At 38.6% G+C, this 21,440-nt stretch overlaps 2 protein-coding genes and 1 long non-coding RNA gene across 3 annotated transcripts; 1 reads left to right on the top strand and 2 right to left on the bottom strand.

Moving 5' to 3' along the window:
* Window positions 1-1,999: 1,999 nt before the first annotated feature.
* On the bottom strand, window positions 2,000-21,163 carry LOC103514508 (FERM domain-containing protein 8; the record flags this gene model as incomplete). Its single annotated transcript, XM_008479405.3, is given in 11 exon segments — window positions 2,000-2,501; window positions 15,704-15,802; window positions 16,487-16,607; window positions 17,311-17,475; window positions 18,145-18,274; window positions 18,803-18,956; window positions 19,342-19,477; window positions 19,480-19,515; window positions 19,517-19,555; window positions 20,138-20,224; window positions 21,017-21,163. Coding segments are annotated over 11 exon segments (1,158 nt in total), but the record flags the coding sequence as incomplete, so codon positions are not given.
* LOC113469620 lies at window positions 8,408-10,921 on the bottom strand. Its single transcript, XR_003392980.1, has 2 exons — window positions 10,845-10,921; window positions 8,408-8,745 (listed from the first exon to the last, which is right to left on the bottom strand). It is a non-coding gene; the product is annotated as an uncharacterized LOC113469620 (long non-coding RNA).
* On the top strand, window positions 11,105-12,919 carry LOC103514505. Its single transcript, XM_008479391.3, has 3 exons — window positions 11,105-11,351; window positions 11,567-11,782; window positions 12,029-12,919. Exons 1-3 carry the CDS (start codon window positions 11,114-11,116, stop codon window positions 12,244-12,246), a joined length of 672 nt encoding a protein of 223 aa, XP_008477613.1. The 5' UTR covers window positions 11,105-11,113; the 3' UTR covers window positions 12,247-12,919.
* Window positions 21,164-21,440: the final 277 nt, after the last annotated feature.

Genomic DNA, 21,440 nt, shown 5'->3' with positions numbered 1-21,440 from the left:
CAGTCATGGAATCAATCATTTGCATGATACAAATTTCTTGACCCCGCCGGGAATCAAACCCGGGTCCCCCGCGTGCAAGGTGAGCGCAGTGACCACTACACCATGGGAGCTGACACTAATGAGAAGGAATTAATCATTAGATTCTTTTCCTACAGCTAAAATGGACCAGACCAGGCCCTAAAATAGGGCATAAAGCTGCCAGCCTAGTTAGCTTGGAGGCTAGCGCCTGCTTAGTAAGCGCTGGGTCGTGGGTTCGATTCCCGTCCGAGTTGAACTTTATCCTAAACAGATAAGGTTCTCTCCTATCTTGTCCTCCTTCTCTCTTCGGATTCGGGACGAGAATACCTCAGTTGTAAGTTCCTTCTATCAAACCTTAAAAAGATTTAAATGAAAGAAGAAAAGAGAATTTCGAGAATCGATAAAAGTGTTGTTATAAACGAGATTCTATATTTCAATCAAATTAATATAATATAATTAATTAATTAGGTACATAATAGGTAAGTTAATCTACTCTAGAAATTGTAAAACATGCCAAAATCAAATATTTACATGACTAGAAACAATGTGTCTTACTAAATAATTTACTTGTTGATGTACCTACACCTACATGGGAAAACAATTCAAAATAGAAATATTCTTCCCGATAACTCACAACATGAATATAGTGTAAAAATAAGTATACCTTTTAAAATGGAATGTAGGGCTTTTTAAATTATTTAAATACATTTTTTTCTTCTTAAATGCACGTTCATCTTCATTTCTTTCAGTGGTACATAGTTCGCGGTTCTTTGACCAATACAAATTCTTGCTTGATCTTAAGGTGGATTTTAAATAAATATAATGATTCTCGTTCTAGTAAATCTAGAGCCTTGACAAATGGAGTGTGCCTGAAGGCATGTGATGTGTTCCAATTTCTAATCCACTCGACCCCAGTTACAATCTAGTCAATCTACTAACGTACTTTCCTCTCACGAACTTAATTTCATAAACAAGTAAAAATCAAGTACTTTTTCTTCTTAAATGCACGTTCATCTTCATTTCTTTCAGTGGTACATAGTTCGCGGTTCTTTGACCAATACAAATTCTTGCTTGATCATAAGGTGGATTTTAAATAAAAATAATGATTCTCGTTCTAGTAAACCTAGAGTCTTGACAAATGGAGTGTGCCTGAAGGTATGTGATGTGTTCCAATTTCCAATCCACTCGACCCCAGTTACAATTCAGTCAATCTACTAACGTACTTTCCTCTCACGAACTTAATTTCATAAACAAGTAAAAATCAAGTATGAATATACCTACATATTTTTGCTAGTGAATTTCTAAAATTGTGAGATTCAATACGTGAGATTCATTGATCATTGACAATAGGTATGTAGGAATGTAGCGCTTTTTAAATTATTTAAATATATTTTTTTTTCTTCTTAAATGCAGGTTCATCTTCAATTCTTTCAGTGGTACATAGTTCGCGGTTCTTTGACCAATACAAATTCTTGCTTGATCATAAGGTGGATTTTAAATAAATATAATGATTCTCGTTCTAGTAAACCTAGATCCTTGACAAATGGAGTGTGCCTGAAGGCATGTGATGTGTTCCAATCCACTCGACCCCAGTTACAATCTAGTCAATCTACTAACGTACTTTTCTCTCACGAACTTAATTTCATAAACAAGTATGAATATACCTACATATTTTCGCTAGTGAATTTCTATAATTGTGAGATTCAATACGTGAGATTCATTGATCATTGACAATAGGTATGTGTAAAATGCATAATACATAGAAAGAGGTATTTAGAAAGTATATAAAAAGAAAGTAAAAAAGTTAATACTCGTAAAGACATAACATAATAATAAAAGTAGGTAACTACTATCTAGCTAACCGGAATAAGGTACTCAATACCATACTCGTAAAGACATAACATAATAATAAAAGTAGGTAACTACTATCTAGCTAACCGGAATAAGGTACTCAATACCCCATTTCAGATCACCCGAATTGGGCCCCCAAAATTATATTTCATGAACCCATGAATAACTTAATGAAAACATGAACAACTTCATGAATACATGAATAACTTCATGAAAACATGAACAACTTCATAAAAACATGAGCAACTGCATGAAAACATGAACAACTTCATGAAAACATGAACAACTTGATAAGCACACGAATAACTTCATGAAAACATGAACAACTTCATAAAAACATGAGCAACTGCATGAAAACATGAACAACTTCATGAAAACATGAACAACTTGATAAGCACACGAATAACTTCATGAAAACATGAACAACTTCATGAAAACATGAATAACTTCCTGAAAACATGAATAACTTCCTGAAAACATGAACAACTCCATAGCACGAATAACTTCATGAACATAAACACGTCTTACTGAGGTTAGAACCATATCCTGCAGGACTTGAAGTAAGTACAGTCATAAATCCGAGTTACATTAGTAGCTGAATGACCAAGATCCCATCTTTCCAATACACCTCCCTGCAACATTGACATACACGATAATGTTATGAAAACAGGAATAACTTCCTGAAAACATGAAGAACTTCATGAATACATAAATAACTTCCTGAAAACATAAACAACTTCATGAAAACATGAACAACTCCATAGCACGAATAACTTCATGAACATAAACACGTATGAAAACAGGAATAACTTCCTGAAAACATGAAGAACTTCATGAATACATAAATAACTTCCTGAAAACATAAACAACTTCATGAAAAAATGAACAACTCCATAGCACGAATAACTTCATGCACATGAACACATCGAATGCAGGGATGGATTGTACGAGCCGAGCTCTATCCGGGCCTGGATTCCGCCCAGCATGTAATAGTGAGAGGCATCACATGGGTAACGGCCTTCGAGAATGTTGTGCCGGGCCTCCGCGTACAGGAGATCTAGAATGCGGTGATCCCTGCAAATATCCAAATATGGTCTAAGGACTCTAAGGTTTTTTCAGCTTTGTGCTCGGAGTTCGGGGTTATTACATAGCTACTCATTTTCCTCACGAGGCTGAGTGGGCCCCACAACAGCCAGTCACGGAATCAATCATTTGCATGATACGAATTTGCAGACTCCGCCGGGAATCGAACCCGAATCTTTCGTGTGCAAGGCGAGGGCAGTGACCACTACACCACCGACGCAGGCAAATAAAAAGATAACGTACCTCGTCGCATATGAATGGGCAGAAACTGGTCCTGATTGTCGCGGAAAAACTTGCTCGAATGCAGGGATGGATTGTACGAGCCGAGCTCTATCCGGGCCTGGATTCCACCCAGCATGTAATAGTGAGAGGCATCACATGGGTAGCGGCCTTCGAGAATGTTGTGCCGGGCCTCCGCGTACAGGAGGTCTAGAATGCGGTGATCCCTGCAAATATCCAAATATGGTCTAAGGTTTTTTCAGCTTTGTGCTCGAAGTTCGGGGTGCACTTAGTCTCGTGAGGACAACAGAGTAGCTACTTTAATCGAGTAGCGTCAAATGTGGTCTAAGTTTTTTTCAGCGACCAGTGGTTATCAGCGCTTAAACAAAAATAAATTTATTGAACACATTGAGGTAAAGTATTTACAATTTTTTAAAGAACTGTTCCATTTAACGTGCTATCGCCGCTTGCTAAAAAGCACACAGAGTAATATCAATCATTGCATCGTCCCGAAATCGAAGAGAGAAGAAGGACAGAAGGCCATCCGTTCCAAGAACGAATTTCATCTGTTTAGGATACAGTTTTCTACGTGCGGGAATCGAACTCGCGATCTGTTATAGTTAGTCTGTCTCCACTCCAGACACCAAAGTTGCTACACCACAGATATTCCTGCCTCGTCTCACTTTGAAGTAACCCTGAGGAAAAATGACAACAAGAAACCCATTAGAAACATTACAGAACTGTGGTTGTGGTTATGTACCAGGTTGAGGGTTGAGATAGGCAAGGTTGGTAAACTTGCCTTGTTTTTAGGTTACCACTCCCATGCCAAACTGTAGAAACAATATCCTGTCTCAACTAGTCCTGTCTCAACCCAACCCGGTACATAACCACAACCTGGTATGGTACCAAGCACGCACTTTTCATTTCGTACTTCAGAAAAGTTATAAAGTTATAATATTGTATTGAAGATTTTAACACCCATATTTATGAACAAAATGTTTGCTCTTAAGTTCGTGCTAAGCATAGTCTCAAGGTATTTGATTGGTCAATTTCGACTTGAGACTGATCTAAGAACGATCATTCTTGTTCATAAATACGAGTGTAAATCTTTTACATTTAATTTCAATACAACTTAGCATTAAGTTGTACTGTTCCTGCAAAGTAAATAAATATTCGATTTTTATACGAATACCTAACTACCAATTACTAAGTGCCTCCTCTAATAGTTCTGTCAACACTCTACATTCTTTTCTCTCTCTCAAGATTTTTCTTGGATTCCCCTGTGGATATCACACCATAAGATCTCGAGCTTAGTTTGGACCTTGTTTGTGGCCCCGCGGCCATTTAATAACCAATTAATTAACTAACTAGGTAGGTACTTATTGTTAATTGTTATAATATTGTATTGAAGATTTTTAAATCTTTTACATTTTATTTCAATACAACTTAGCATTAATTTGTACTGTTACTGCAAAGAAATAAATATTCGATTTTTATACGAATACCTAACTACCAATTACTAAGTGCCTCCTCTAATAGTTCTGTCAACTCTATACATTCTTTGCTCTCTCTCCTCTCTCTCGAGATTTCAAGATTTTTCTTGGATTCCCCATGGTTTAGTACAGGCGCTATCCCGCTAGAAGATTGGAAATAAGTTTCTGAAGAGGAGAAATCCTGACCCCGCGGCCATTTAATAATCAATTAATTAACTAACTAAGTAGGTACTTATTGTTAATTGTTATAATATCGTATTGAAGATTTTAAATCTTTTACATTTTATTTCAATACAACTTAGCATTAAGTTGTACTGTTACTGCAAAGTAAATAAATATTCGATTTTTATACGAATACCTAACTATTACTAAGTGCCTCCTATAATAGTTCTGTCAACTCTATACATTCTTCTCTCTCTCAAGATTTCAAGATTTTTCTTGGATTTCCTATGGTTTAGTACAGGCGCTATCCCGCCAAAAGATTGGAAACAAGTTTCTGAAGAGGGGAAATCCCGAAAGGAAAATCCGACTAAAAATCTAAATTGTCTGCACTGGTGATGTTTTACCTTCATGGGATGTTGCTGAGCTGTCTACCATGGTGCCATCCACTTGTTCATTGACTCCTATGGTCTTCTTACTCTTGATATGATCTACAAATCCTGCGATCAGACTGTCAATCATACGCGCCTGAAAATAAAATTGAAAAGATGAATGAATCACCCTTTTTATATTTCGTAGCTCTGAAACAACTGCTTCATTAGACTCGTGTGGTCTGTGTAGTAACATGCCTATCCCGTAGTACCTATGCCTCTCATCAGATGGGCGAGAAGAGACACAATACTCCCCACATAGGTGCTGGGTCAACACGAGAACACCAGAAAGTAACTCGTTGAAATGTTTGCAATCGAAAAACAAGTACAAATTTTTGTCGATAGTGGACATTGAATCCGGGACCTTCTGCATGAAAAAATACATCTATTCTATGGTTTTATCTTTTATTTTAGTAGAGTCATGCTGTTGTTGTAGCGGCTAATGCCCTAATGAAACTCCTGCACTGGACTTTACAGGTCTGTGTCATAGCATGTCCAATGGACATTGACATTGTCCATCCACTAGTGTGTCCCTCCTGTTTTCTGACCAATTATTTCCAGTACATTATTCAATTTGAAAAGGTCAAAGAGTGACATAATTTTGTTCAAGCTTCAACATAGACTCCCATGGATATTACACTTATTACCTGTCTATCCTGTATTTAAGACGCCTGTCACTGCCACACGCGAAGAAAAGTAATAAGTTAGAGAGCGAAAATGGAGACTACCTAGCCTAATTTCAAGCTTTCAATCGAAAAAAGAAAAATACACATAAAACTGTTGTTGTTTACTAATGCAAAGGAATTGAATATTAGATCTTTTTCCTATACTAATGAGAAGTAAGGTCTTATCGTCACGAAAGTGAAGAGAGAAGAAAGACAGGATAGAAGAAATCCAGCCGTTCCGAAAACGAACCTTATCCGATCAGGAAAATTCCGCCCCGGGCGGTAATCGAACCCGCGACCTAGCCCTTCCAGGACAGACGAGATACCCTCCAAGATAACTAGGCTGTCACATAGGTTGTTGTGGAAATACTTTCATGGGATACTTTTGATTAGATGGCAGATACCAGGGGGCAAGAACATAATGTACTTTTGAGTGTTTGTCCAATGTACGGAGGTAGGTACTTACAGCTCTTTGATTATCAATAAGGAAGATGCCGTTATAGTTGAATCCAACAAGCACTTTGTCCAATGTACAGACTTACAGGGGTATTAGGTAATGTACTTTTGAGTGTTTGTCCAATGTACGGAGGTAGGTACTTACAGCTCTTTGATTATCAATAAGGAAGATGCCGTTATAGTTGACTCCAACAAGAACTTTGTTCAATGTACAGACTTACAGGAATACGTATGCATGTATTGGACTCAGAAACGTGCAGACCATAAAATCAACCTCGATTAGTTCTGGGACCCCAAATTTCAAGGACCGACATGCCTTGATCTTATAAAATCATGTACCAAATTTAATCAAAATTGGACCAGGCAATCGCGAGTTATAGCGGAACAAACAAGAGAACTAGCGAGTTGTGAGAGTGAATCAAAAAACCCCTTTGTAACATTTTTCAACACGATTTTTTTCTCCACAATAATTATTATCTACCAATTAGGCCGTCGATATCCTGGATATTTATGACAGGTGCATGCTATATTTTGTTTTCTGACCAATTATTTCCAGTACATTATTCAATTTGAAAAGGTCAAAGAGTGACATAATTTTATTCAAGCTTCAAAATAGACTCCCTTGGATATTACATGGTGAGTAATGAGTGATGTCAGACCCCGCACAGGCATTTCTATTTGAGCTTGGAAGAACGCGCATCTGAAGGACAAAACGAGTGAATTTCATAATAAATTAGATTTGTTAGATTCTAATTAGAGCACTCATATGTTCTTAGGTTGTCTGGTTTGGGGACGTCAAACAGGGAGTAGACCAGCCTAGTCTGGCTGGGGAACTTTAATCAGGGAGTATACCAGCTCCAGCACTATTTTACCTGACATTTCTTGTCTTGGTGCTGTAGTGATCAATCCCAGCCAAGGTATGAAATTTTGTCCTTAGCATTGTTTTGACTTTACCATGTTAGTAAGTACTTTACTAGTGGTCTCATACATAAAAAGACCACATTGAGGTTTAGGTGTGACCCCTGGGCAAATAGCTCTAATAGATGGGTTAAGCTTATACATAGGTACAAGTGGTCTACGGTTGAAGCAAAAGGACTCTTTACAGCTCTAGATCAATGTATTTGAGCTGTTAAAATAAGCATTGTTATTATTATCATTATTAGCAGAAGTATGTTGAACTAGGCTAGCTGGGTTGTGCCCTTTCTAGACTAATAAAAGACCAATTAATATTTTTGTCTATTACACCCCCAAAACTTACCTATCCTCACAAATTCTCAAGTTGAATTTGGGTATCCAAATCAAACTAAGATGAGCAGGGGTTGATGGATTAGTGTTTCTCTGTAGTATCTGAACTACCTCAACTACCTACCTTCAAATAATAATTAATCAACAATTATTATTCTTAAAATTAATTAATTAAAGCTTTTTTACTTTCCTTTTTTATGAACTTTTCAGATTTCCCTGGATTTCCTGTATTTTGATTTTTTAGTTCACATTTTGCCCGCTGATAAACCTACAGCGCTGGCTACTGATAAGCAAGGAGGTTGAGGAGTAGTGGTCTGTAGTGCGCCGAAAAAGTGAAGCCCAATTTGCAATCAAGCGTGTCGAGGTTGAGGAGTAGTGGTCTGTAGTGCGCCGAAAAAGTGAAGCCCAATTTGCAATCAAGCGTGTCAGGCTGCATTTTGAAACGAACCTTTATTATAATTTGTATAGGTACCTATTTGTAATTTATTTATTACTAGCCGAAATCCTTAAGGCATGGCCGTTCATGTCACTCACCCATTTAGTGGTCTTGCTCGGCGTAGCTTAACAAAAACAAACCGGAAAATAGCCTATAACCTTCACGGGAGTGCAAGCAATAAGTTCACAAAGTTTCATAGCAATCGGATGAGTGGTTTGGCTAGGCATAAAGTTCGAACAAACACACAACACAACATATACCTATTCATTTTATTAGATTGCAAGTGTAAATGCATGAAAGATTACGGATAAAGGTCCACTAGCTCTTCAGAAAATAAGTCCGCTCAACATATATTTATAAATACATTTAAACAAAAATAAATTTATTGAACACATTGAGGTAAAGTATTTACAATTTTTTAAAGAACTGTTCCATTTAACGTGCTATCGCCGCTCGCTAAAAAGCACACAGAGTAATTTCAATCATTGCATCGTCCCGAAATCGAAGAGAGAAGAAGGACAGAATAGGAGAAGGCCATCCGTTCCAAGAACGAATTTCATCTGTTTAGGATACAGTTTTCTACGTGCGGGAATCGAATTCGCGATCTGTTACAGTTAGTCTGTCTCCACTCCAGACACCAAAGTTGCTACACCACAGATATTCCTGCCTCGTCTCACTTTGAAGTAACCCTGAGGAAAAATGACAACAGGAAACCCATTAGAAACATTACAGAACTGTTGTCGTGGTTATAACCCGGTACATAGATAGGCAAAGTTGGTGAACTAATTAACCTTGCTTTTAAGTTACCACTCCGATGCCAAACTGTAGAAACAATATCCTGTCTTAACCCAACCCGATACATAACCACACCCTGTAGTATGGTACCAAGCACGCACTTTTCATTTTGTAGGTACCGTAACCTGGGGCTACTTTGCTCCAAATTTTGGACTTTCCTACGGAAATCTTTTAATAACTTTGGTATAAATCATCGTAGACTCTTGATTTTTTTTTAAATGACAGAAAAAAAAAAAAAAAAAAAAAAATTCCTACCGTCCCTGATTTTTGACCGGTGTGACAACCCCTCTCAGTCGCCAGTCAAAGTGAGCAGGGAGCCGATTGTGCTCGTCTATGGTATCGGAGTTTGCTTCCTCGAATGAAGCGTCTTCCTGGAGCTGTGCAGTGAGAAGGTGAGGAGGCGCGTTGAATTTGAGGCCCGCGTATGATCCAAGCTCTTCCTCTGTGGAAAGAGATAATGATTTAAATTAAGCAACCTCCGTGGGCGAGTGGGTATCACACTAGGCTTGCACGCAGGAGGTCCGGGACCCGGGTTCGATTGCCGGCGGGGCCGAGGAAGTTTGAAATTATAATAATAGTAGCCTACTGCTGGAGTAAAAGTAAAGGAACTTTTCAGTCCTATGCGAGCAGTATAAACACTATTAGGTATTATTACCTGAGTGATCGGCAAATTTGGTGATTCCATACTTGGCAGTGCCCCGATCCCCCTTGTCCAAAATGTCAACCTGGTCCAAATTGGACTTGAAATGGTTCAGCCGATTAAACAGCTCAACCCGTCCCGAGTAGACCTTGTTGAAATCGCGCATGAATGATACAAACTTAAGCTCGTCCGATAAACTCCCTGCATTGGTCTGCAAAAGAGAAATGTAGCTTTTGGTCAATGAAATTAACTTTATCAATTATCAGTATTATCACCATAATTATGTATTATATTGTACGTATATAATGTCAGTCATTCACGCTCAGACCGCCTGACAGACACACCGCGGTCTGTTAAACAATCGAACCGTGTTTGGCGGAAAAAGCTTCAGACCTGTCAGACCGTCGGAGACTTTAATGTACATTAACATTACATTTTTCGGTGGTGGGGATAAAAAATGAGGAGTGGGGATAAGACAAAGTATGAAAAGTCCCTCCCAGTCCACAGTCTAAACAAGGTCATATGAATTTGGTACAAAATAGGTAACTAGTGTTGTTGTTTACTAATGCAAAGGAATTGATTATTATGTCATTTTCCTAAGATGTAACCTACAGAAAAAATAGAAAGTAATATTGGGGCGAATAAGGAGGATAAGGTTCGTTCTCGGAACGGCTGACTTTCTTCTGTCCTCCTTCAACGTTACTGGGGGGGAACTACATTATTCACTAGCCTTGCTCCATGTTTTGCGCTTCGAAATAATTACACTCATGGCTCAAACCAGTGAACTTTAGACTAGCAGTCACTCTACTTACCATGGCTCTCCTGTCCATATCCTACGAGTAATACTCCATGATTTACACCCATGGGATGACAGAGTGTAGCGTCCATGTCAATGACACCTTCCCGATAGAACTAGAAACGGAAGACATTTCGAGGTTATTTTTGGTACCTAATCTTGAGAGTAAAAAAAAGACGAGTTTTTTTTATGGCCATTGGACCAATCATACAGCCAGAGTGGTTGTGTTTCTTACTTTCCTTATCCTATAGGAAGGAACGTAATGTAATCGGGTCAAATTTTCGATGGTCAGTTTTTAGTGTCGAAACAGAGCCTAAATACAAAGTTTCAGCCATTGGTCCGTGTGTCTGTCTGTCAAAAAATAAAAAAATAAAAAAAAAAAAAAATAATAATAAAAATAAATAACAATCATAAAACTAAAACGATCTACAAGTACGAAGACAGCTCAGAAGCAAATTGTACGAGAGTTAAACCGACATCTTGCTTGACTGACGGACTTTGGTTCTTCCCCTTCTCTATTTTAAATGGAACCCTAAAGAGTTCCTACCAACACCTACCTCTTCTCCCCATGTAGAGTCCCAACTGTTCTTAATAATCCAATAGGGAACAATTTCGCCATCTGGAAATTAAAAAAATATATAATATATATAAATATATATATGAAAAGAATAGAATAGAATATACCTTGTTTTTACTGCTAGAATGAGACTGAAAAGTCCCTTTACTCCCACAGTCTAAACAAGGTCATATGAATTTGGTACAAAATAGGTGTAACCTACAGAAAAAATATTGGGGCGAAATGTTGTTTTGTTTCAGATATATTCAAATGGCTCAAGAACTATTTTCACCTGTGTTTCAAAACAGTGATCACATGATTAGCTCTCTGCGTGACATTACATACACGGCTGATACAGCTTTAGTATCAGTACGCATGCTTTTTGATGCCCTCAATATGGTTGCTAACAATTTGTATAGAATTCGAGACTTTCTTCAGAAGTACGTAGTCAGCTTTGCAACCCTGGGTACAAGTCATTGGATATTTCATCTTATACACAGTCTGCTAGGTATAGTTTTCTCTCTCCTCTCCTTTTTATTTCCTCTGCATGTACATTTAAAAATGCCTAGGTAATTTTCATTCAATGTAAAAATAAAATATCTCAAATTTTAATTTGGGGAAAAATATAAAGAAAAAGGAAAAGTGTATCTTATTGGTAGAAAAAATAGGATTCAAGTTTTTGGCATTGAATTTAATTAAAGTTGTTTCTTGTTTTCTCAACAGGTTTCTTTGGTTTGGTGAAGAAAACCCAGGCTAATATGGACAATGTGTGGAATCAAGTCCAAAGTGGTGAGAATAGAAATCCATCTGTCATTGCGAATCTCATGGCTCTATCTGCTCTTATCACAGCATTCAGTTATATTTTACCACGACTCATTGACCTTATCAAAAGGGTTGTACAGAAAGATGACTCTAATGATGAGAAGAAAGCTGATGGAGGTATGTATTCACTGTGAAGTCATCTGGCTTTTTATTTTCAAAGACAGATGGTGAGGAAAACAGGTCTTTTTTGTTTGTTTGGACTTTTAATCTTTTGAGTTACCTAGTTACCTACTGTTTAGGTATTGCAATCAAATAGAGAGTATTTTATGTTTCATTGTCCTTAACCTTCAGTTGATAAATTTCTTGGAATCTAGTTGCTTCTAAAGTTTTTATTAATAATGCAATTTCATTTTTCTTTCACAGATTGGAACCCTCAAGTAGACAAATTTACACCTGTGCAAGCCAAATATAACTTTGTTGCATCTAATTCATCAGAGCTGAGCCTCACTCCAGGACAACAGCTACGCATGAAGACATTGAACTTGCAGGGGAATCAACTTCCTTTATGGGTGCAGGTCGCTGATAGTAACTTTAACAAAGGCTTTGTACCATTGAGTTATTTGACACCATTAGATAAATAATAGTATATGGACAAAGGGGGATATATTTTGTTTAGGTAAATAATATTTTACGTTTTGTTACATGGGGAACACACTATTGTCTATTAAAAATGTATACGCAAATTTCGGGATTCTTTAAAACCTACAAAAATGAGGGACATCTGTTTTTGAGTTTTCTACAAATTTAATGTGTCCGTTTTTGACGAATTTTGAATAACTCATAATTAGGGAGATGGTTAAGATGGTTTTTCAAAGGTGATTTTTTGTTCTTTTGTGGTGAAATACCAGAAACAGTACCTACAAGAAGAGCATCAGTATCACATCCTAGTTTATAATTCCGATTCTGAAAGCATTTAACTACCACACCCATTTGTTTTCCAAGTTTGTAAATTTTATGTATTTCCATGGCCCTTCAAACTTGCAGCCTTACGAGGTAATGACCAAGTTTATAAAATCGTTCTGTTTATTATTATGAATTTGTTGACCTAAGTCCTCGTTCCTTCCCATATTTTAATATTAAACACGGGGTTCAGTGATGCGCGGTATAAGGGATCACCTAGGTTGGAGTTAGGTCTTTGAAAGACTTTAATGCCTGGGGCCACACTTTGACCTGCGGTAATGTTAAATCGTTTGCATGAAGCCAAACATTCATTGGCTAATCTTAATCCATTCCAAAGCTTTTAAAATCAACCAGTGAGATTACTTAACGCAACGGTTTTACCTTTTAAATATAAACTGTGGCCCCTTTTAATAAATCATTTCGACCATGGAATGAGAAAGGGGCGTAAGTAACAAAAAACGGATTTCGGTTTTATTCCATAAAACAACTTGTTCAAGTGGTTTCTTCGGTGTCACAAACAGGCGTAACTGAAATCCATCCCATTGTAGAGATATCGATATTTTACTCTGAGTCGCAAGTGATATTTTCTAATTTTTCTTTTGTACATGAAGAAAAGAGAAAAAAGGACAAAATACCAGTGAAAGACCTTTGTCCAAATCAGATAAAGTACGAAAGAAGTCAATATTGTATAGAAAAAATAAAAAACGTCGAAGAAGAAAGAAATTGATTTTTTTTTCTTTTCGCTCTCCTGAAAAATTTGAAAAATCATTTACGCCTCTTTCTCATTCCATGATCGAATTGAGTAGCGACCAGGGGAGGCATTACCAGTGTAAAAATATTATTGAAATATGGACATTTACCGCAAAAGAAGGCAATTGGTAATAGTACTGTGTGAAAAAGCTCTGCTTTATTACAAATGATTCATGATAAATGAAGTCAACTTACCTAAACCTCCCACATCCATCAAGTATTGAAACGCATCATGCATAAAGCCACCCATACATCCAGCGTTCTTTTCATCACAATCTACCAGCTCTGCAATGGAAGAAACCAAGACAAACAAATCATATAGTAATTTATAATCTGTGCATTTTTACCACGATTTGATTTGGTATGCTAGCCTAGTACGCTTGGAGGGCAGTGCGATTCCCACCTAAAAAGGTTACCCTGAGCAGACAAGGTTCGTTCTCGGAACGGCTGGCTTTCTCCTATCCTGTACTTCTCTCTTCGATTTAGGGACGATAAGACCTTAGTAGTCACAGTTTCCTCTATCAAACCTCTTGGGGGAAAAAAATGAATATGTTGTTGTTGTTGTTGTCACATCCATCATGTATTGAAACGCATCATGCATAAATCCACCCATACATCCAGCGTTCTTTTCATCACAATCTACCAGCTCTGCAATGTAAGAAACCAAGACAAACAAATCATATAGTAATTTATAATCTGTGAGACCCGGGTTCGATTCTCGGCGGGGTCAAGAAATTTGTATCATGCAAATGATTGATTCCGTGACTGGCTGTTGCGGGGCCCACTCAGCCTCGTGAGGAAAATGAGTAGCTATGACATATAAATGCGCATAGAGACCGGTGCCAGCATGGTAGGTAAACATTGGATTTTAGGATTATTGAGATATTGGGAAAATCCTACAATGTTGCAGTGAGCAACAAAGTTGTGATATAACACAAAGAAACTGCATTTACATTTACATATAGTAATTTATAATCTGTGCATTTTTACCACGATTTGATTTGGTATGCTAGCCTAGTACACTTGGAGGGCAGTGCGATTCCCACCTAAAAAGGTTACCCTGAGCAGACAAGGTTCGTTCTCGGAACGACTGGCTTTCTCCTATCCTGTACTTCTCTCTTCGATTTAGGGACGATAAGACCTTAGTAGTCACAGTTTCCTCTATCAAACCTCTTGGGGGGAAAAAATGAATAGGGGGCTCTCAAGATTTAGATAAGACTACTTCAGAATTAGGAGATGTACGTACTTCAGATTTTCTTGATACTGTCATATTAATCATATTGCGTAATATGTACTCGATTTAATTAGGTTATATTTGGATATCTTAGTCTACTTGACCCCTAAAACTAATGCAACGCAACGTATACCCTCAAAAACCACGAATAAACTACCATTTGGGAGAATTTAAGAATCTAGTGATTTCTTTTCCTTCAATCTAGTGATTTTTAAAAAATTGGAGTAGAGACCCCGTTTTCTACTGGGAGTTTAGGGCCAAATCATGAATTTTTTTTCAAAAAAGCATTTTTAAAAAAAAGCATTTTGGCTCAAATGTAAAATGGGTCAAAAAAAGCATTTAAAATGTAAAATGCTTTTTCAAAACCAATTTGAAATTTAAAATGTAAATGTACATTTTACATTTTCCATTTTGCATTTTGCGGTTCGCACATCTCTGCTATCAGGTAGACCAGACAGGTACGGCTGAAAAGGTCCGTCTGTCAGGCCTACCTGATAGGTACCTGATGAGCACATACACTATCAGGTAGACCTGATAGTGAGTGGCTGGCCTTAGGAAAAGCTGGGTAAACGGACTGCTCAGCTTCATTCAAGGTCTAAACTAGTAGTCTTTCATGTAATCATGTCCGAACACCCCATGAGTGAGATCTATTTTCACGAATGGTAATGTGTGTTCACTAAATGCAAAATACGCCTCCAGCGTTCACCTCGCTTAGAGGTTACCTTCCACTCAAGAGTGAGGGTGGATATCACCAATATTTTTTCAGTCCTTAGAAGGCCTGTTCATCTGACAGCCTGTTCAGTTCCATTTGATTTGTATAGGCTTAATAGGGCTGTTAAGGTAACAGGCTGTTAGGGGCTAAAAAGGTTGGTGAAATTCGCCATAAGTCTATTATTACACTAAATGCAAAATACGCCTCCAGCGTTCACCTCGCTTAGAGGTTACCTTCCACTCAAGAGTGAGGGTGGATTTCACCAATATTTTTTTCAGTTCTTAGAAGGCCTGTTCATCTGACAGTCTGTTCAGTTCCATTTGATTTGTATAGTCTTAATAGGGCTGTTAAGGTAACAGGCTGTTAGGGGCTAAAAAGGTTGGTGAAATTCGCCATAAGTCTATTATTATAATAAAAATCGAGTGTCTAATATGACATTTACCTTGTTCATCAAAGGTGGCTAGGGTTAGCTTGCTGAGTTTGTTGGATAATCTGGGTGCTGATATAATGGGAGGAGCATGATGTAACTGAGAGGAACCATCTGCAATTGGAAATGACATACAAGGGATTAAAGAGGGTATTCTAATCTAAATATGTATTGAATTAAGGGGGTTGACCCAAAAACGACTTATACTTAGGACATTAGAATTATACAATAGGTAGGTTATGGGTCGTTTTTGCATCAAAAGCTTCAATTACTTATCTGTGATAAAGCGGAGAGCCTCTTCAGAAATTTTGTGGATATCACACCACAAGATCTAACACCATGAGCTTAGTTTGGACCTTGTTTGTGGCCCCGCGGCCAATTAATAATCAATTAATTAACTAACTAAGTAGGTACTTATTGTTAATTGTTATAATATTGTATCGAAGATTTTAAATCTTTTACATTTTATTTCAATACAACTTAGCACTAAGTTGTACTGTTACTGTAAAGTAAATAAATATATTCGATTTTTATACGAATACCTAACTACCAATTACTAAGTGCCTCCTCTAATAGTTCTGTCAACTCTATACATTCTTCTCTCTCTCTCTCTCTCCTCTCTTTCTCTCTCTCTCCTCTCTTTCTCTCTCTCAAGATTTCAAGATCTTTCTTGGATTTCCCATGGTTTAGTACAGGCGCTATCCCGCCAAAAGATTGGAAACAAGTTTCCGAAGAGGGGAAATCCCGACAAGAAAATCCGACTAAAAATCCAAATTGTCTGCACTGGTGATGTTTTACCTTCATGGGATGTTGCTGAGCTGTCTACCATGGTGCCGTCCACTTGTTCATTGACTCCTATGGTCTTCTTACTCTTGATATGATCCACAAATCCTGCGATCAGACTGTCAATCATCCGCGCCTGAAAATAACGTTCAATAGTGATGTTCAATATGAAATCTCTCTAGAATTAATTGACATTTTTGGTTTGCCAACACTCACACTTAACTTATACTTTTTATAGGACTTAAAGTTGGCACGTACCTTACTGTTTGGTATTGGACGTTTCGGGTCCGAACTTCAGACCCGTCTTCAGCAAATTGTCAATGTGTCATCATTCGCGAACTTGTCAATTAGAACATACACATTGACAAATTGCTGAAGACGGGTCTGGAGTTCAGACCCGAAACGTCCAATACCAAACAGTAAGGTACGTGCCAACTTTAAGTCCTATAAAAAGTATAAGTTATGAAATCTCTCTCTCTAGCTTGAGAGGTTTGATAGGGGGAACTGCAACTTCTAAGGTCTTATCGTCCCGAAATCGAAGAGCGAAGGATAGCATAGGAGAAAGCCAGCCGTTCCGAGAAAAAAACTTATGTGTTTAGGATAAAATCAGTATGTAATATAAATGATCATAGCGACCGGTGCGTTGCTAGCATGGTAGGTAAACATTGGGCGCTGGATTATTGAGATATTTGGAAAATCCTATCATGCTGCAGTGAGCACCGAAGTTGTGAATATAATAACACAAAGATACGGCATTTATTTTTTTAAAATTTCGGAATGATTCCCGAAAGGAAAAGACACCTATTCTATGATATTACTAGGGTCGTCGTTTGGCTCACCTGTTTGGAAAACACCTGAAGTATTTTGGACACCCGGGTTCCATTCTCGAGGACCAGGAACTGAAGGAATATGCAGGACATGCAGTCTGGATTCTCTTGCATTGCTGCAGCCGGAGTGCCCAGATCCCAGGAGAACTCCTCGTAACGCAGACTGAGCAGGAGTGACTGGAAACACAATGGGTTAACAAAAGCAAGAATAAAAAACAATGGGTTAAGAAGTGTAAGAACCGCATCATGTAAAGTATTTTTTTTTTGACGATTGACAGAGGGAACTGGTAACTGATAAGGTCTTATCGTCACGAAAGTGAAGAGAGAAGAAAGACAGGATAGAAGAAATCCAGCCGTTCCGAAAACGAACCTTATCCGATCAGAAAAAATCCGCCCCGGGCGGTAATCGAACCCGCGACCTAGCGCTTCCAGGACAGACGCGATACCCTCCAAGATAACTAGGCTGTCACATAGGTTGTTGTGGAAATACTTTCATGGGGTACTTTTGATTAGATGGCAGATACCAGGGGGCAAGAACATAATGTACTTTTGAGTGTTTGTCCCATGTACGGAGGTAGGTACTTACAGCTCTTTGATTATCAATAAGGAAGATGCCATTATAGTTGACTCCAACAAGCACTTTGTCCAATGTACAGACTTACAGAGGTATTAGATACTTACAGCTCTTTGATTATCAATAAGGAAGATGCCATTATAGTTGATTGTCCCATGTACGGAGGTAGGTACTTACAGCTCTTTGATTATCAATAAGGAAGATGCCATTATAGTTGACTCCAACACGAACTTTGTCTAATGTACAGTCTAACAGAGGTATTAGATACTTACAGCTCTTTGATTATCAATAAGGAAGATGCCGTTATAGTTGACTCCAACAAGCACTGGTTTGTCCTGGTGAGTAATGAGTGATGTCAGACCCCGCACAGGCATTTCTATTTGAGCTTGGAAGAACGCGCATCTGAAGGACAAAACGAGTGAATCTCATAATAAATTAGATTATTTTGTTAGATTCTAATTAGAGCACTCATATGTTCTTAGGTTGTCTGGCTGGGGGACGTCAAACAGAGAGTACACCAGCCTAGTCTGGCTGGGGGACTTTAAACAGGGAGTATACCAGCCTGAATTCCCCTTGCTAAAGAATTAGCAAAGGTTGAGGGCGAAGGGCATCCGCTGGTAAAATTTGTAGCCAAAACCAAATGTCAGCCCAAAGCAATCACCCTAGTTAGGACTGATTGAGAGGCTGACGAAAAACACCGACCCCGTCTAAACACGGAAAAAGGCGAGGAAGATTTGAATAGAATATACCTTGTTTATCCTGCTCGAATGAGACTAAAAAGTCCCTTTACCCCAGCAGTCTAAACAAGGTCTCGTATATTTTATGGGTTTAACATGGTACAATACATAGTGTTTACAACAGACCTTGCTTGATTATAAAAAAAAAACAAAAAGAAGAAAAAAAGAAGAAGATTATTCCCTTTAAACTTACCCATAGTATGGCAGAGACCAGCAGAACTCAAGATACTTCTTGGTTAACTTCCGCTCTGTAGAATTGAGAGGAACTTTCTGGTAGTGTTCCAGAAGACATACTTCTGGCGAGGTTTTCTTGCTCGAAAATTTCGGGAACCATGACTGAATCATACCTGGATAGAAATGAACAAATGGGTTTTCCACTATTTTTAACACAACACAATACAGAAAGTATAACATAAATGTCGTTTCTACTTTGGTGCTCACTGCAGCAAAGTAGGGATTTTCCAAATATCTCAATAATCCAGCGTTTAATGTTTACCTACTTACCATGCTGGCACCGGTCGCTATGTGCATTATATTACCGCATAGCTACTCATTTTCGCTCACGAGGCTGAGTGGTGCCCCCACAACAGCCAGTTCACGGAATCAATCATTTTGCATGATACGAATTTGCAGACTCCGCCGGGAATCGAACCCGAATCTTTCGGTGTGCAAGGCGAGGGCAGTGGACCACTACCACCACCCCGACGGCAGGCAAATAAAAGAATAACGTACCTCGTCGCATATGAATGGGCAGAAACATCTGGTCGCTGATTGGTCGCGGAAAAAAGTTGCTCGAATGGCAGGGATGGATTGTGTACGAGCCGAGCTCTATCCGGGCCTGGATTCCACCCAGCATGGTATAGTGAGAGGCATTCCACATGGGTAGCGGCCTTCGAGAATGTTGTGCCCGGGCCTCCGCGTACAGGAGGTCTAGAATGCGGTGATCCTTGCAAAATATTCCAATATGGTCTAAGGTTTTTTCAGCTTTGTGCTCGAAGTTCGGGGGTGGTAGCACTTAGTATGCTCTCGTGAGGAACAACCAGAGTACAGCGCTACTTTAATCGGAGTAGCGTCAAATGTGGTCTTAAGTTTTTTTTTCAGGCGGACCAAGTGGTTATTCAGCGCAGCAAAAAGAGTCATTGAAATACGCGAAAAATTGGATTGCAAAGGTAGGGCACTTAGTAATATGCTTTGATATATACAAAACAGGGCTAAGGTCTGTATATGATCATTAAAGTGAAGAGAGATGGATGAGACAGGGATAGGGAGAAAGCCAGCCGTTCCCGGAGAGACGACACCGTCATCTGTTTTAGAGATAAAATCCGCCTCGGGGCCGAGAATCGGAAACCCCGCGACCTAGCGCTTACCAAAGGCAGGCGCGCGCTATCCTCCAAGCCTAACTAGGCCTGCCAGTGGTACCTTTTACTTACTTGATAAAACCATTTTCATCTTTGGAGCTTGAAGCAAAGGTGGTTCCTCTGGAAGGAGAGGTGGGTTGATCTCTCTGGTTTGCCTAGCTAACGAAGGCATGAGCGTATCTAGCCCCAGTGCCACTTGGTCCAGCGTGGAGTAAGATTTCCAGAGCTTTCTGGAACGGAGGGCTCAGTTTGAACTTCTGTAAACAGGAACGGGCGAAAAAGAATACTTTGAAACATCTTACCATGTATATTAGGAGCCAGTGCCAATGGAGTTGGTTGAATCAGGTTTTCAAAGGGTTCACTAAGGTTAAGCGGCATCGCTAGGTAAAATAGACGACAAAAAAAAAAAAAAAAAAATAAAATAAAAATAAAAAAAAAAAAAATCAAAATACAGTCGAACCTGTCTAAGTGGCGAATCCAAGGCGGACCAAACAATTTTTTTTCGCCACTTTATCCAGGTTTCCCAGTTAAAAAAAGTGTCCTACTTAGAAAAGGTGCCATTTAAGGGGCCACGATTTTTTTCCTAGGTTATCCAGGTTTCCCACTTAGACAGGTTCGACTGTAGTTGTTATTTTTTTTTTAAATTGAAAACTTTTTTTTATAGCTAAAAAGCGGCGTACGGCTTCGGGTTCGATTCCCACCTGAGGCGGGATTTTATCCTTAAAACAGGACAAAGTCGTTTCGCGGGAACGGGCTAACTTTTCTTCATATCCTTGGTCTTCCTTCTCTCTTTGTTTCGAAGAGGATAAGACCTTAGGCAGTTTTCAGTTCCCTTTAGTCAAATCTCTTTGAAAAAAATCGGCACATTCTCTCCTGTGATGGTTTGAATTTCCATGATTTGGTTTTGATGGTTTTTTACCTTAGATACTAACTACACTTGATTCCTCCGGAATAAGAAATCAGGGCTCCCTCATCAATGGTACTTTACACCGGACTATTGGAAAAAAATCTGTAAAATTCGTTTGAATGAACCAAAAAGGTGCTCTTACCCAACAGGCCAGACTTAATCCAGACCGGCAAACACATTCCGTAGCCTGGGTGGGCAGTGTTTGCCCCATTCTTCTGCAGACAGCATGGACTTGCATGGGGATCTCGGCATCGTTGTATTGGGAGCGGTGCTTCCAATGTTGATTGTACTACAGTGTCATCAAGAAGTAAGGAGCCACAGAAGGAAACCGTAAGGGATCGGATTCTTAATTAATAATAAAATTACATGTAAAAATATTAAAATCCCACTATTGAGTTTTTGGTTTCTCAGTGATTGTAGGATTTGGTGTGGGAAAGAATACCCCAGTCGCACAAAGAAAACCTCCAACATGGATAAGGAATTCCTTCTTTGTACATTATTATTATGTTTAATTAATGTTAGATATTCATGATTATTTTTAGAGACCAACATTTCAAAGTAAATGC

The sequence above is a fragment of the Diaphorina citri genome, unplaced genomic scaffold, assembly GCF_000475195.1.
Source record: "Diaphorina citri unplaced genomic scaffold, Diaci psyllid genome assembly version 1.1 scaffold1158, whole genome shotgun sequence".
Classification (NCBI taxonomy): domain Eukaryota; kingdom Metazoa; phylum Arthropoda; class Insecta; order Hemiptera; family Psyllidae; genus Diaphorina; species Diaphorina citri.
This window is presented reverse-complemented; position numbering and strand designations above follow the sequence as displayed.